The sequence below is a fragment of the Sorex fumeus genome, unplaced genomic scaffold, assembly GCF_029834395.1.
Source record: "Sorex fumeus unplaced genomic scaffold, SorFum_2.1 ptg000122l, whole genome shotgun sequence".
NCBI classification, from domain to species: domain Eukaryota; kingdom Metazoa; phylum Chordata; class Mammalia; order Eulipotyphla; family Soricidae; genus Sorex; species Sorex fumeus.
Window position 1 is genome coordinate 39642261 of NW_026606179.1, and position 16310 is coordinate 39658570.

The 16310-nt window shown below is 60.1% G+C and overlaps 1 protein-coding gene across 1 annotated transcript; it reads left to right on the forward strand.

Moving 5' to 3' along the window:
• The first annotated feature begins 2884 nt into the window (after positions 1-2884).
• On the forward strand, positions 2885-15718 carry ADGRG3 (adhesion G protein-coupled receptor G3). The gene is made up of 12 exons (XM_056136113.1): positions 2885-2942; positions 5162-5330; positions 6805-6940; positions 8881-9024; positions 9777-9911; positions 10064-10103; positions 10192-10292; positions 10379-10491; positions 13153-13433; positions 13541-13634; positions 14604-14887; positions 15591-15718. Exons 1-12 carry the CDS (start codon positions 2885-2887, stop codon positions 15701-15703), a joined length of 1668 nt encoding a protein of 555 aa, XP_055992088.1. The 3' UTR covers positions 15704-15718.
• The last annotated feature ends 592 nt before the right edge of the window (positions 15719-16310 follow it).

Genomic DNA, 16310 nt, shown 5'->3' on the forward strand with positions numbered 1-16310 from the left:
CAACGGGAGGACAGTGACAGTGGACAGTGATACCCCTCTTGGCCAGAGAAACTTTTACACAATTCTGATTATTTGTGTATATGAAATAGGTATTTAAAAAAAACATTTGGTGATAGAGAATCATCAAAAAATATGTTTCAAAACGTATTTTTAGAAAGTTATGCACCCCTCTCTGGGGTCTGCACTCAGTTTCAGTAGCTGTCTTAGAGCCTTTCACGGAAACACTGCATGTTCTCCTTGCAGTGAGGTCCGCTCTTTCTTGCCCATTGGACTAAAAGCTTTTATCATAAGTGCCCGACTGTGGCGGTGTAAAATCCTGATGTAGATCTTCAGGCTGGGAGTCAGGGCCATGGGTGGAGCATCTACCTGGCATGTGGGGGACCTGGGTTCAAGTCCTGGGACCAAGACTTTTGGGAACAAATTAAATAAACACTGTGAGGCTCAGAAAACTGGCCCAGGGTTCGAGACACACAGCTTGCATGCAGGGGCTCCAGATTGACCCCCAACACCCCCAAGTCCCCCAAGCACAGCCGGGTGTAGGCCCGGAGACCCCAGCCCTGCCAGGTTGGCCCCCAGGGAATTCCCAGGCGCTGGCTGAGAATTGCTGGGAGGATTCCTGGGCCTCCTGCCTGAGCACTGCTTGAGAGGCCCGACCACCCCAGATACACAAAGGTGGGGACTGGAGTAACAGGACAGCAAGGAGGGCATTTGCCTTGCACGAGGCTGATCCTGGTTCAATCCCCAGCACCTGTTATGGTTCCTCGAGCACTGCCAGAAGGGATCTCTGAGTGCAGAGCCAGGATGATGCCATTAATTCGCTGTCTGAAGACATCACCTTAGAGAATGGAATCCTGCCCTCGGCAGGTGATGGGATGGGGCTGGGGTGAGGGTGCCTGTGAGCTCCTCAATCTCGCTGTCCACCTTGTTCACCTGGGACCCAGGAGAGGGGGCTTCCCTGCTGTGCATGTAGACCAGCAGAGTGAACCCCTTTGGCCACAGCTGCTTGGACCCTCCAGAAGCCCAGAGTCAGGGTGGGGTGGGGGGCAGGGCCTTGAGCTTCCTGGCCTCTTCTGGGGTCTCCCTCTGCCCCTTTCCGGGCACGTGGGTAGGGCCTGGGCTCTGATTTGCATGGATGGGCAGGAGCCTTCTGGGCAGCAGTGGCAGCTGGCAGTGCCCAGGGGGCCTGCAGGGACCTGGATGTGTGGGACCACGCACCCCCCCCTCATCTTCCGCGACTCCTCCCGGCCTCTGCTTCCACCTTTCCCCAGGCCCTGAGGACAGGCAACAAACCTCTGGATTCCCCTCTTGGCCTCTCAGAGCCAGCACCCCTCCACGGACCTCCCAGTCTCCACAGGAGGGGGTCCTCGCACCCGGCACCGGGCTTGGCCTCGGGGTCTCCCCAGGAGCCCCGCCCCACCCTCACATGGAGGGTGCACCCCTCCGATGGTCTCACTAGAAAGAACCCTTGGGACCACAGCTGGCCCCAAGGGCTGAGCACATGCTTCTCACACACACATACACACACACACACACACGCACATGCACATACACGCACACACACACATGCACACACATTCACATATATGTTCACACCCATGCACACACAGGCACACACACATATGCACAGACACACACATGCACACACATTCACATACATGCTCACACCCATGCACACACAGGCACACACTCACACACATGTATGCACAGACACACACACATGCATACACACATGCACTCACACACACAGACACAAACACTCACAGTGCCCAGGGTCAGGAGGGGCCCAAGGCAGGAAGGGGTCCGTGCCAGGCCCAGCAAGTCCCCTGGTTCAGTTCGAGTCTGTCCCACTGGGAGGGAGGTGTCAGGCCAGGGAGGCTGCTAGGAGGAAGTGGCAGGTTCGGGGCTCCCTCCCACCCCCACTCCCTGCGGAGGAAGCGCTGGGCTCCAGGTCAGGGTCCACCTGGCGCCCACACCCCTTCCCGAGCCCACGGGACACGGCCTTTCCGCTGACACAGAAAAAAGGAAGCGGCAGGGTGGGCCCGTTTACTCTCCCAGGCCCCAGATCGAGGGGTGCCGGGGGCATTTCCCTCGACCTTGCAGAGGTGGACTCTCATCTGAGTGCTCCATGTATTGTTTGCTGCTCCCACTTCCTGCAGAGGTCACTGGTGAACCGTCAGGGGCCTCCTGACCCTTCTCAGAACAAAGGTTCAGCCAGAGGCAACAGTGGCAGAGGGCCCTGGGGTGTGGGGTCTGGGGGGTGGGGGGTGGGCTCAAAGAGCACCAAGACCAGAAGGAAGAAGGCCAGACAGAAAGACGTCAGCCTGGGGGCTGCGCCAGCGCCCGCCCTCCCCCTCCCTTCCAGCCTCTCCTGTGGTCCAGTCTGGGGGAGTCTGGGGCCCCTCTGTCCAGCTCATCTGCAAACCTGCCGGCCCCTGTGGCACCCTCTTCCTCCTCTTCCTCCTCCTCCTCCTCCTCCTCCTCCTCCTCCTCCTCCTGGTGGGGTCTCCATGGCAACAAACCCCCAAGATCCGGCTGAGCAGCCCCCTCGCTGGTGGGATTCCCAAAGTTGAGCCAGGCCCTGGTGGAGGGACAACGGGCTGACGGGGGGTCCCTGCGTGACCCCCGGGTGCCCACCAGTTTCAGACCCCTGCCCCCCAGGGGGTGTTCTGGAACCTCTGAGGGGGCCAGGGACGGGGCCACTGAACTCCCCGCCCAGTGCCCGTGTGTTTCACAATCCCGCCTCGGCCAGAGCAGGAAGGCGCGCGGCAGAGGAAGTAGCGAGGCAGAGTGCCCCCCCCCCCCACCGGCCCCCTCAGGTGGGGCTGGGCCCAGAGGGACACACAGGACACACAGGACACGGCTGTGCAGGACAGGCTGGCCAAGGATGGAGCCACCGGGGACCCGGGAGGCCTGGCTGCTGCTGCTACTGCTGGGGGTCTCAGGTGAGTACTGACCCCACCCCGGCCTGGCCTGGGGGGCAGAGGAACGGGGTGCCCTGGCTGCCCCGAGGAACCCCCAGCCTCGGGTTAGTCCCCACTTCCATGAGAGGTGGAGGTCAGCGCCGGACTTCAGCCCTCATCCTGTTCCTACAGTGCCTGGAGATGGGTCCCCCCACCCACCCAAAGCCCTCGGCCTGGTCAGCCCTTCCCGGCTGTTCCCTCCCTGTCCCTGGCCACCCACATCCAGACCCTCGGTCGCCACCGCTCGGCCCCGACATCTACCTGTGCTGCCTCCGAAGGGCCATTGGAAGCCCCCAGCCTGCCCTTGCTGGCCTCTGTCCTGGGTGCTGCCCCTCTGGGGGCCAACTCTCCACTCTGGCTGTCCCCAGACTCCTTTGTACTGGTTTAGGAACGGCTGCAGGCCCAGGTGGGTCCCCATGGGGCACTGACCCCTGTGAAGGCTCCTAGAACTTTCCCCACGGGAGGGCCACCGGTGGGTCACTGCCTCGGGAGAGGGTGGAAGTGGCCGTGCCGTCCACCTGCTTCCCGGTGGTGGCTCTGGGCGTGGGGGGTGCAGCGTGGGGCCTCCCCCAGCCTCTCTGGCCCCGGGGTATCTGACCCCACCTAGCAACAGGTGAGCGGGCGGGAGGAAGTGGCAGGTATTGGCGTGCTTGGTGCTGGCCCTGCAGACGGGCGCTGCCCCATGGCCCAATTTGTTTCTGTTCTGAGTCTCTCCACAGAGGCTGACCCAGGGGACTTTCCCTGCTAATGGCTGAAGGTGGTTCCTTTCTCCTGCACCCCTGCCTGGGGGGTTCCTAGCTCCAGCTGGCTCCTGCCTTTTCAGCCGGGGCGACAGTGCAGCAAGAAAGGCGTTTGCCTTGCACGCAGCTGACCCGGGTTCGATCCCCGGCATCCCATAGGGTCCTCTGAGCACCGCCAGGAGTAACTCCTGAGTGCAGAACCAGGAGTAACTTCTGAGCATTGCTGGGTGTGACCCAAAAAGCAAAAAGCAAAAAAAAAAAAAAGAAAAAAGAATAAGAAAAAAGACTCCTGCCTTTTGGGATGTTTGGAGGCTAGTGGCTATTCATTCATTCATTCATTCATTCATTCATAATTAAGAAGTCCTGGAGGCAGTGATAGTGGAAAGGGTGTTGGCCTTGCACACAGCCCACCCAGGCTTGGTCCTAGCATCCCAGGAGTTGATCCCTTGAGGCACAGCCAGGACTCAGCCCTCAGCACGACCAGATGTGGCCCCAAAACAATAAAAAAGAAGCACGGCAGAGCCCAGACCTGTGCTGGAGCCCCACAGGGTCTCACAGGGCTCCCAGGGGCCACTGACCACTCGCTGTAGTGGGCCCTGCATGGCCTCAGGGTCCATGGGGGGCAGGTCCAGTGAGAATAAAGGGCCACTTACAAGGGTGTGGGTGGGGAGGGCACCAAGGAGGAGGCAGCCCCGTGTCGGGGGAGCAAGAAGGAAGCAGACCACGGTGGTCCTGGAAGAGTCAGCGTCTGTCCTCTGACCCCTGCCCTCTGACCTCTAGCCCGTTCCCCAGCAGACCAGTTCTGGGGCAGAGATGAATGGAGAAATGTCACGGGGGGTGAGGAGCGGTGGGCAGGGGCAGATGCATTCCGGCACCCAGGCCTGATTCAAGGTTCTGGGCATGAGTTACAATGAATCAATTATAATAGATTTTAATTACTCATAATTATGTTATTGAACATTACCACGTTAATATATTTAAGTGGTCACTCCGATGTCCTCGGAAGATGAGCACAGAGAAGGCATCTCCCTCCTGCTGAGACAGGGGCCTTCTGAGGGTCCCACTCAGGATCGCCCTGAAATTTCACAGGGCAACCAGAGGCAGGTTTTGCAGATGTCCGCCGAGGGCTGCCCGCACCCGGGACCCTTGCTCCTCCCCGGGGCGCCCACAGAGAATGGCTTCTGCCCTGGACGCTCCTATTTCCTGCCCTTCTTCCCCCCTCTTTCTGTCGAAAAGCCAGGCAGACTCCCTGGAGGAGGTGGTTAAAAAAAATAAACACCTTTTTGTCGCAGAGAGTCTGTGCAAGCCCTTTTTAGACATCCTCTCTCCAGAGCCTCTCACCTGGTCCTCTGAGGAGGGGACACAGTCTCCTTGGGAGAGACAGAGGCAGGGAGAGTCAGAGGCCAGCTCAGGAGCACTCAGCATCCCTGCCCACACCTTTCTTCTGGCGTCCTTCCTCAGAGGTGAACAGTGGCTCCGAAACTTCGAATCCAGAAAAGCCGAGCAAGATCTGCCAGGGCGTCGTCAACAAGGGCCAGTACGACCAGTTCGCCCTGGAGAGTACTGCCGAGTGCTTCTCCCGGTGCAGACCCGGCAGCCCCGAGCCCTGCCACCTGAGCAACCTGCAGAGGTGAGGAGTGCTCGGAGCCGGAGCCGCAGCCGGAGTTGGGCTTCTGCCAGGGCAGCCAGGGGGCCAGTAAGAGGAAAAGGGGGCTGTGGGGTGCGGTCCGGGGGAGGGGAGCGACAGGAGAGCGGGGAGGGCCGTTTGCCTTGCACCCAGCCAGCCTGGGTTCAATCCCAGCATCGCATCTGTTCCCCTGGGCACCGCCAGGAGTGATTCCTGAGTGCAGAGCCAGGGGGACCCCCTGAGCATCGGTTGGGTGTGCCCCCCCCCCCAAGAAGGTGACCTGTGGAGGGGTTTCGAAGGTGGCGTAGGAGTTTTCTAGTTGGATCAATGTCTGGAGGCGGAGCAGCCCACCTTTAGAGGGGAGAGGGGAAGAACTGTATTTAGAGTTTTGACCCCTGGGGTGGGGAGCAACAAAGGAGAGGTGGGGGGTGGGGCAGGGACTGGGGCTGATCCAGGAATAAGATCAGGAATAGAAGCAAGAGCCAAAGCAGGAAGGGAGCAGGAAGGGAGCTGGAGAGGCAGGGCTGTGAGGGGGGGAGGGGAGAGCACACTTACTCGGACCCCAGCCAGGATAACTGAGGTACGGAACAAGGAAGTCGCATCCAGGCCAGAGGGGGCTGCAGTGGCCCTGAAAGAGGGCGCCCTGAGCCACCACGTCGGCCCACCTTGGAACTGAGGAGGGGGCGGGGGAGTGGGGTGGGGGCGTCTGTGCACCCAGGACGGGGCCCAGTTTAAAACCTTACAACCTCATATGACCCAAGCGCTTCCTGGGGTCACTTCCCGAGCACGGGGCTAGGAGTAACCTCTTCACACAGCCCGGTGTGGCTCCCCACTTCAAAAAGAAATAGAATCACCACACGGGCCAGCAATCCCACCCCCAGGTAAATAGCCCCCAACGAACCGAGAACATTTCTCTAAACAAAGGCACGTGCGTGGATGTTCAAAGTTGCTCTGTTTTCAGCAGCAACAGGAGGAAACTGTCCCAGGGTCCATCTTTGATGAAGGGATGGACAAAATATGAGATTCCCAGGCTGGAGCCATAGCACAGAGGGGAGGGGGCGTTTACCTTGCATGTGGCCGACCCAGGTTCGATTCCCAGCATCCCATATGGTCCTCCTCTGAGCACTGTCCGGAGTAATTCCTGAGTGCAGAGCCGGGAGTAACCCCTGTGCATCGCCGGATGTGACCCAAAGAGCAAAAAAAAAAAAAAAAAAAGAGAGAGAGAGAGCGAGAGAGAGAGAGAGAGAGAGAGAGAGAGAGAGAGAGAGAGAGAGAGAGATTTCCATCAAGTCTTGGGAGAGCAAGGCTGGTGACTCAAATCCACCAGAAGCCGCCAGGCGGCTCACACACCTTCACTCTGCTCCTACCTCAACCTCAAGCCCTTCCTGGACAATCTGGGTCACCCTCTAGGGCGGACTTCCAGGGTCGCACAGCCTGCCAGGCTCTTCTCCCCACCCCTAACCCTGACCCCGTCCAGGTACTGGCTGGACGTGGAGATCTTCCTGGTGGAGAAGAGCAGGCAGTCATGGAACACTCCCTTCTTGAATGTCTCTGTCAAGAACGTCAGCACCAGCGTCTCCGAAGACCTGCACTTCTCTCTGAACCCCTTTGAGGTGAAGTGCCCCCCACGTTCCTGTTGGCGGTCCCCATCTTCCTGGGGTGGATCTTTCGGCATCCTGAGATCCCTGGGCTCTGGACTTGGCACAGCTCAGCCTCTGCCACCTGGCTCGGGGCGCGAGGGTGACCATGCGTTGGGCGGGTCCTTAAAGAGGAGGTTCAGCATACCTGGATTCAGAAGGTCCCCACATTGGGAGTCAGGAGACCTGGAAGCTTGGGCCTGGGGAGACAGCTTGGGGGGGGATGAGCAGAGGAGGTGCAAGAGGGAGGCCTGGGTTCCATTCCTGGCACCAAAAAGTCCCTGGAGCACTGCCTGGAGTGATCCCTGAGTGGAGCCAGAAGCAAGCCCAGGACATTTCTTGGCCCCTCTGGGCCCCCAATCCTCACTGTATGATAAGCTGGTCAGCTCCACCCATCAGAAGTCCCGTGCATGCGCTCTACTTAGGGCTCAGTGGACGGACCCTGGGCTTTCATTGGTCTGGACTCGGTTTCCCCTCCCTGACCAGTGGGGTGACCTCGGATCTAGATGGTGATTATGGCATCCACTTTCAAGGTGGGGCATCAAATAAAGCAACGCCCAGGGAATGTTCCGGACCACTGGCTCTGCTCCCTGCGGTAGGGAAGCTAGTGTGGGGAGTCAGCCAAATGGGCTCGTTGTGGTCCAAGGGTCTGTCTGGAGATGGGGTGTCTCTTCGTCCTTGAGTGTGCCTTCCAAGAGGTGGAACTCTCCGAGTGGCCACCACACTGCCCTCAAAGCACCCTCGAGTCCTCTGGGCAGGCTCCAGCCCAGAAAGGAGACGGTTGGGGCCCCCAGCTCCTCTCTGGTCCAGTGCCCTGATGATGTTTCAGAGTCAAGACCAGGGCCCATCAGGCTGCAGTCACCAGGATGTGAGAGAAGGAATTAAACGTTCTCCACGGGCTGGGGAGACGGCCTGGGGGGATGAGCACAGGCTGCGCAAGAGGGAGGCCTGGGTTCCATCCCTGGGTCCAAAAAGTCCCCGAAGCACTGCCTGGAGTGATCCCTGAGCAGAGCTAGGAGGAAGCCTTGAGCACTGCTGGGTGTGGCGACAAACCAAAAGAAGGGAAGGGAAGAAAGAGAAGAGGAGAGGGGAGGAGAGAGGAAGGGTGGGGAAGGGAGGAGAGGAGAGGGGAAAAGAAAGGTGACTTTTTTCTTTTTTTTTTCTTTTCGGGCTTTTTGGGTCATACATGGCAATGTATAGGGGTTACTCCTAGCTCTGCACTCAGGAGTTACTCCTGGCAGTGCTCGGGGGACCCTATGGGATGCTGGGACTCGAACTTGGGTTGGCCACATGCAAGGCAAACACCCTCCCCGCTGTGCTATCACTGCAGCCCCAGGAAGGTGACTTTATTTACCAATGATGAAAATAGTCCTACACTAATCTTCATTGCTGAGGGGGCCATGCCCAGGCCTGCTCACAGACTCTCCTGGTCACGGATAAAACCAGGGTCAGCCACTTGCAAGGGCAGCGTCTTTTAATGAGTGTGTGCGGACTGAACAGCTCTCCTGGGGTCCACCCAGCCCTGCCCCTGCCCTCCTGGCTTTAGCTCTGATCCCCGAGTCCACCCGAGGCTGGCCAGCTGCCCCAGGAAGCCTCACGTCAGCAGGATCAGTGGCTGCCAGAGCCCAGGGCCAACGCCGCCCCCTGACTGACCCCCTCCCCACATGTAAGCCGGACAGGCCAGGGTCCTGGCCAGGCAGCCAGCTCTGTGACATGCCCCACAGCACCCCACGAGCTCCACTCTGCATCCTGGGAAAACAGGGCTCCCTCAGCAGCCTGGTGTGACGCCCCCCCCCCAGTATCCTGACTTGTGCAGTCAGTGTCCTCGGGGGCTGCTCTTCCCCCATCCCGGGGGCCTCAGTTTCCCTCCTGGGCATGTGGGGGAGAGACGGGTGTGGCTGATTCTGTGGCTGCAGGTTCCGAGGCAGGTGACGCAGGAGCAAAAGCCCCCAAACAGGGTCCGGCTGCCGCAGAGCCTTTTCAGGTCCCTGCAGGGCCGAGGGGAGGAGGTCCGTCTGGCCGTCACCATCCTGGACATCGGCACCGGGACGGTTTTCAAGGTGAGTGAAGGTGGGGCGCGGGCCCGGGGTGCCATGGCCACCACCTGACCTGGCCACCCCAGAGGCTCCTCGGGGTCAGTTCTGGGCTCCCTGCACAGCCTGTCTTCTCTGGAGTCTCAGCTGGGGCTGGAGGGGGTGGGGGGGGGCTGAGAGGGGGCTTTGGGGGCAGCTGCGTGGTCACAGAACCCCATCTGTGGAGGAGCCTCGTACCCCCACTCTCTTGGTTTGGGGCCACACCTGGCGATGCTCAGGGATTCCTCCTGGCTCTGCACTCAGGAATCACCCCTGGCGGTGCTCGGGGGGGCATAGGGGATGCCGGGGACTGAACCCAGGTCGGTCACGTGCAAGGTCACTGCCCACTGTACTATGGCTCCATCCCCCTCGCCCCCACTCGGACATGTCCACCCAGTGGCCATGTCTGTGCCCGGTCCTCACAGCTCTGGTGTGGTACCCGGGAGCGCGTGAGCCAGGTACGTGGCCCCTGAGGCCTGTGGCCCGTGCACGCAGGTACGTGTGCCCATCTGATGCCCCCTGACCCTCCATTCTGGCTGTGCTGGTCTAGCCCTGTGCCCCTCTCGTGACGGGGAAGAGTGGAGGAGACCCAGCAGATCCATGGAAATGAGCATAGGGTCTGCCCAGGCCTAGCTGCACCCCAGGGGTGCACAGAAGGAAGGAGGGCTGTGAACCCGGGCCCCTGGGTCACGATCTCAGAGGCCATGAATACCCCAGTGCAGTCCACTCTCTGCCCGCAGGGCCCGCAGCAGAGCCCGGAGGAAGGCAGCCGGCCGCTCAATGACCGCCTGGTGGGGCTGAGCGTGGGCCGTGGGCCCATCCACAGGCTGCCCGAGCCCCTGGAGATCACCTTCGCCCACCCGCAGCAGCCCCCTGTGAGTCCCTGTCTGGGTCGGGGGAACCCCGGATCCTGCACCTCGCCCATAATCCCTGGGGCCCCTGACCCCACACACCGCTGGCCGGCTCCCCAGGGGCGCCCAGAGGTCTAACCCGGCCCACGCCTCTCCCTGCCCTTGTTTGGTTTCAGAACATGACCTCCACCTGTGTCTTCTGGGATGTGCGTGAAGGTAGGGGCCCAGGCCCGCCTGGGGTGCCCGCGGAAGGGTAGACGCCCCGAGGAGTAGCCCGGCCCTCCCTGGCCCCCCTCCCCCGCAGGGCCGACAGGAGACTGGTCTTCCCGTGGCTGCTCCACGGATCGGGGGCCCGAGAGGACCGTGTGCCGCTGTGACCACCTGACCTTCTTCACCCTGCTCCTGGTGAGGCGGTGTGGGGGGGCCGGGCAGGGCTCCAGGGAAGAGGCGGGGGTCAGGGTCCGGCTGACGGGCTTGGGGTTCCCTCGCAGAGGCCGGTCCTGGACAGGGCCACCGCGCTGGCTCTCACACGCATCTCCCAGGCGGGCTGCGGCGCCTCCATGATCTTCCTGACCTTCACCGTCATCCTCTATGTCACCCTGAGGTGGGTGCCTCCTCCCCAGCCCCCAGCGCCCCCGCCCGCCCTCCAAACTCAACATCCTGACCCCCAGGGTCTCTCCAAGCCTCACTTTCCTCGCCTACAAAATGGGGTTGGGGGCTGAAACGATAGCACAGCAGGTAGGGCGTTTGCTTTGCACGCGGCCCACCCGGGTTGGATTCCCAGCATCCCATATGGTCCCCTGAGCACCGCCAGGGGTGATTCCTGAGTGCAGAGCCAGGAGTAACCCCTGTGTGTTGCCAGGTGTGATCCTAAAAGCAAAAAAAAAAAAATGGGGTTGGAGGTGAAATGCGTTCACGCGATGTCGCTGGTCAGGGGTAGAATCGCAAGGGACTCAGATGCAGAAAGCAAACTTGGCCTAAACTTCAACGAGACGGTGAGGTTTATACCCCGGAAGAGCCCCCCCCCCCCCCCCCCCCGTGAGCTCTGTGTCCGCCTGGCTGGACCCGGGGACACAGAGGACAGGCCCTTGCCCCCGGTGTGGCTGTCTCCTCTGCAGGCAGGCCAGGCGGGGGCCGGCCTGGGCCCTCCCACCTCACTGCCTGGTCCGAGCTGCCTGAGAGCAGACATCACACACGTACTCAGAGCGTTTGGGAAATAGTCACAGACTCACAGGAAGTTGCAGGCACGGCAGAGCCCACAGCCCCTCCCCCAGCTGTCCCCAGGGGACAACTTGTGGGTGACTGTTGAACTAGGTCAAGGTGCTCCTGCCTTAGGACACATCTTGTCTAGTTCACACTGATTTCACATGCGCATACAACGTGTGCGGGTGCGTTGCGTGTGTGTGCAAGCGTGCTGTGTGTGCACATGTGGTGCGTATGTTTGTGTGCGTGTGTATGTGTACATGGGTGAGTGTGCATGTGTGTGATGTATATGTACATGAGTGCATCTGTATGTGTGTGCGCCTGTGTATGTGTGCATGTGTGAATACGCATGCGTGTGTACATGAGTGTGTACTTGTGTATATGATGTGTGAGTGAGGGCTTGTGTATATGTGTATGCCTGTGTGCGTGCATGTGCGTGTGTGTAGGTGTATGTGTGTTTGTGTACATGAGTGCGTCTGTACGTGTGTGTGCATGTGTATGTGTGCATGTGTGAATACGCATGTATGTGTACATGAGTGTGTACTTGTGTATATGGATGTGTGCGTGAGGGCTTGTGTATATGTGTATGCATGTGTGCGTGCGTGTGTCTAGGTGTATGCGTATTTGTGTACATGAGTGCGTCTGTACGTATGTGTGCATGTGTATGTGTGCATGTGTGAATATGCATGCATGTGTACATGAGTGTGTACATGTGTATATGGATGTGTGCATGAGGGCTTGTGTATATGTGTATGCATGTGTGCATGCATGTGTGTAGGAGTATGCGTGTTTGTGTACATGAGTGCGTCTGTACGTGTGTGTGCATGTGTATGTGTGCATGTGTGAATACGCATGTATGTGTACATGAGTGTGTACTTGTGTATATGGATATGTGCGTGAGGGCTTGTGTATATGTGTATGCATGTGTGCGTGCATGTGCGTGTGTGTGCATGTGCGTGTGTGCATGCGTGTGTGAATGTACACAGCTCCAGGTGGTGTGACCCTGGTGGCAGTTCTGGTCTCAGACACTGTGCCGGCAGAGCTCTTGCTCCCCTCAGCCCTGCCAAGCAGTGTAGCTGTTCTTGGATCTGAGGGGGCAGAGCGCCCAGTCACCTGTGTGTGGCGGCTGAGAGAAGGGGGCTCCTCTGGGCTGAGTCTGGGGAGGAATGGGAGTGGGAGCTCCAGCCCGAACGGTGGCTGAGGGACCCCCAGGACCCGGCCTTGTGTAGGAGCAGCCCCTAGGGAGTCCTGCCCTCCCCCACCTCTGTCTGCTCTCATTGGATCCCCGCCCGCAGGACCGCCCAGCATGCTGTCACTGGACAGGAAGTGCCATGCTGTCCCCAGCCCCCAGGCCTGACTCCCACCAAACGGAGTTGGACCAGCCAACTTGCCGAGCTGGTCTGGAGCCCTGGAGGAGTGGCCACAAGCGCCCGGGGGTGTGACGGGGAGGGGGGGTATGACTCCCACCTTCCGGACTCTGGGCTGCGTGTCTAAGGGTTTGGAGGGCGGGCGCTCCCCTGATTTCCTGCTCGCTCTGTGACACCGTGGGACTGCCTGTGCCTCTCTGAACCTCACCCTCCCTGCCCCCAGGTCCCACACACCCCGTTCCAGTGCCCTTAACCAATGCCCTGGGGCCTCCCGGCTTAGGGTGCGGGGCCAAAGCTGCCGTTGTGAGAGGTGGGGGTGCCGGGAGGAAAGCCAGCTGCACGTGCCTTGGGGAGTGTGTGTGGGTGGGGGGGCGCCAGGGGCAGGTGTGGCAGAGGCCGTCCCTAACCCCCAAAGGGAAAGCAGAGGGGAGTGGGGTGGGCAGGGAGAGAGAGGCTGGAGGAGAGGAAAGCACAGAGCGCCCGCCCAGGGAATTCAGTTTCCTTACAGGATGAGCCCAACTGGACCAACAGCCCCCATGGACAGTGGGCCTGGTTGGGAGAGCTCCGGCGGGCGGCGCCAGTGCAGGCAGGGCTGGGAGCCGACAGAGACCCCAGGGCCTGGGCTCTGGGGTGCAGCAGAGAGTGGGGGGGAGCTGGATGCCTGGTGGGAGCCGCCATCCCCTCCCCCCACCCAGGTTCTCCCGGCAAAGGTTCAAGTCGGAAGACACCCCCAAGATCCACGTGGCCCTGAGCGTGAGCTTGTTTCTCCTGAACCTGGCCTTTTTTATCAGCCTGGGGCTGGGCACTGCGGGCACAGGGGCGGCCTGCAGGGCCCGGGGCGCCACCCTGCACTACTTCCTGCTCTGCACCTTCACCTGGATGGGCCTGGAGGCCCTGCACCTCTACCTGCTGGTCATCAAGGTCTTCAACACCTATGTCAGCCACTACTTCCTGAAGCTCAGCGCCGTGGGCTGGGGTAGGCGTGGGCGGGATTTCTGGGGGACAGCGTGGGAGGGGCGGTGGGAGAGGAACAGCCCCCCAGGGTGCCCCAGTGATACCCGGTCTCCTCCCTCCCGGGCCCAGGCCTGCCTGCCCTTGTGGTCATTGGCACGGCAAGTGCCGACAGCTATGGGCCCTTCGCCATCCGTGACCAGGACCTGCGCATCTCGCTGGAGCTGTGAGTGGGGCCGGGAGGGAGCGGGGCGGTGAGGGGGAGCCCCCAGAGGCAGCTGCTCTGATCGGGGTAAACTGAGGCCCAGAGACGCGTGTGGGGAGAACAGGAGTAGAGGCAGGTGTCTGACTGGGCCAGGCCTCCACCTGCCATAGGCACCTGGAAGCCACCTCCCCAGGGGTCCCACCTGTCCCCCTGCGGGAGGTTTGATCCCCAGCATGCCATCAGATTCCCCCGAGTGCAAAGACAACAGAAGTCAGTCCTGAGCACGGCTGGGTGTGACCCCAAACTGAAATGAAACAAGTAAATTAACTGAGTTGTGGCTGGAGCGATAGCACAGCAGGTAGGGCGTTTGCCTTGCACACGGCCGACTCGGGTTCAATTCCCAGCATCCCATATGGTCCCCTGAGCACCGCCAGGAGTAACTCCTGAGTGCAGAGCCAGGAGTAACCCCTGTGCATCTCCAAGTGTGACCCAAAAAGCAAAAAAAAAGCTAACTGGGTTGGCGTGTTCTAGGCAAGGCTCTTAGGCTCTTACCCTCTTGATGCTCTCACTTAGAGTCCTGACTTCTATTTTTCACAAACACATGAGGGACAGATAAAACATGGCTCTGGGGGCCTGGAGCGATAGCGGGTAGGGCATTTGCCTTGCACGCAGCCGACCCGGGCTCGATTCCCAGCATCCCATAGGGTCCTCCGAGCACCGCCAGGAGTAATTCCTGATTGCATGAGCCAGAAGTAACCCCTGAGCATTGCTAGGTGTGACCCAAAAAGCAAAAACAAAACAAAACAAAAAAGCATGGGTCTGGGACCCGCTGGACCCTTTTGGGACCCCTGGTCTGAGGGGATCTTGGTGCAGGGAGGGGGAACACCATCTTCTCTGCCAAGGAAGGTCAGCTGGGGAGTCTGTCCCCCTTAGCTCGTGGCCGGGGGCAGCTGCTCCCCAACACAGGGCCGGCCACCCCACCCCCTCCAGGTGCTGGTTCTGCGAGAAGACAGCCGTCTCTGCCCTCCACGTCACCGTCCACGGCTACTTCCTGGTCACCTTCCTCTGCAGCGCCGTGGTGCTGGTGCTGGTGGCCTGGAAGATCTTCACCCTGTCCAGTGCCACGGCAGGCAAGGAACAGGGGCAGAGCTGGAAGGGAGTCCTCACTGTGCTGGGCCTCTGTAGCCTGCTGGGCATGACGTGGGGGCTGGCCATCCTCACGCCCCTGGGCCTGTCCACCGTCTACATCTTCGCTGTGTTCAACTCCCTGCAAGGTGAGGGGGCGGGGCCTGGGGCTGGATGTGGGGGTGGGGGATGGCAGCTATCTTGTCCCACTGTGGGGGCATCACTGAGGGAGAGAGCGGAGGGTCGGGGACCGAGTCAAACACGGCCTAGAGCACTGGCTATGAGTCCCGTGGGAGCACATGTTTATGTTGTCATAATTGCTGTTTGCAAATCTTATACCTTTGGGACCTGACACCTGGCCTTCTTGCTAAGGCCCATGCCCTCGATCGGGGTGCAGGGGCGGTGGGTCAGACCCTGCTCCCATGAGGGGCTGTTCTATGGGCAGGAATTTCTTTTCTGTCCGGGACATAAATGTGCAGGTGCACGGAGCATTTCAAGGACTCTGTTTTTTTTTTTCTTTTTTGGTCACACCCAGCGATGCACAGGGGTTACTCCTGGCTCTGCACTTAGGAATTACTCCTGGCGGTGTTCAGGGATGCTGAACACCATATGGGATACTGGGAATCGAACCTGGGTCGGACACGTGCAAGAAAACGCCTGCTTGGTTCTTTTTGATTTTCAGAACTGAGTTTCCTTTGCCTGTCACTTCTCAAACTTGTATTTTTTTTTCTTTTTCTACAATGGAGCTACTGTTTCTGGGTGACAGTCACCCAGGCCAGCCGGTCCCCTGGGGTTGCCCCCAGACTCCCGCCCCACCCCCGCCCCATTTGCCAAGACTCTCTCTCCCCATAGGTGTCTTCATCTTCTGCTGGTTCCTGGTGCTCTACTTTCCCAGCCAGCGGGCTGCGGCCTCCTCCTCGGGCACCGCACGGGTCGATCCAGCCCCCGTCACATCTCATGGGTAGGGGGCTGCGGGCCCCCCGTGCCAGGCACTCTGACTCAGCTCTGGCTGGCCCTGTGCCCTTGAGTGACATCATGACTCCTTGGGGGCCTTTGTATAACATGGCTGGGCAGGATGTGTGTGTGTGTGTGTGTGTGTGTGTGTGTGTGTGTGTGTGTGAAGACCAGGTTGGACCACGTGGTCTCAAAGGTTTCATCTGGAGGGCCCTGAGGGTCTGAACGCACAGCCCACATGGCAGGGCTCTCGTCACCCTGAGATGCTACCTGCCAGGCCATGACCTCACCCCAGCTCTCATCTCTCCTGGCCCTCTCTGCCATCACCACCTTCCGGTCCCAGGAAGGACTTGGCCAATGCCTCCCCTCCCCCATTTCAGGCCACTTATGGGCATCCCTGTCCCCTCAGGATGGGGGGTGGTGTGCGCTGGAGGCTTGCTTAGGGCTGAGGACGGAAGTTGGTCCTGCCACCCAGTCTGTCCTCACTCAGAGAAAATCCCCAATCTTCAGACCAGTTCTCCAGGCAGGGGTCTGGAGACACCAGACCTCAGGGAATGCCCCTATCGGGAGAAACACAAACGAGGCTGAAATAAATGAACATATTCCTCTTCAGAGCTC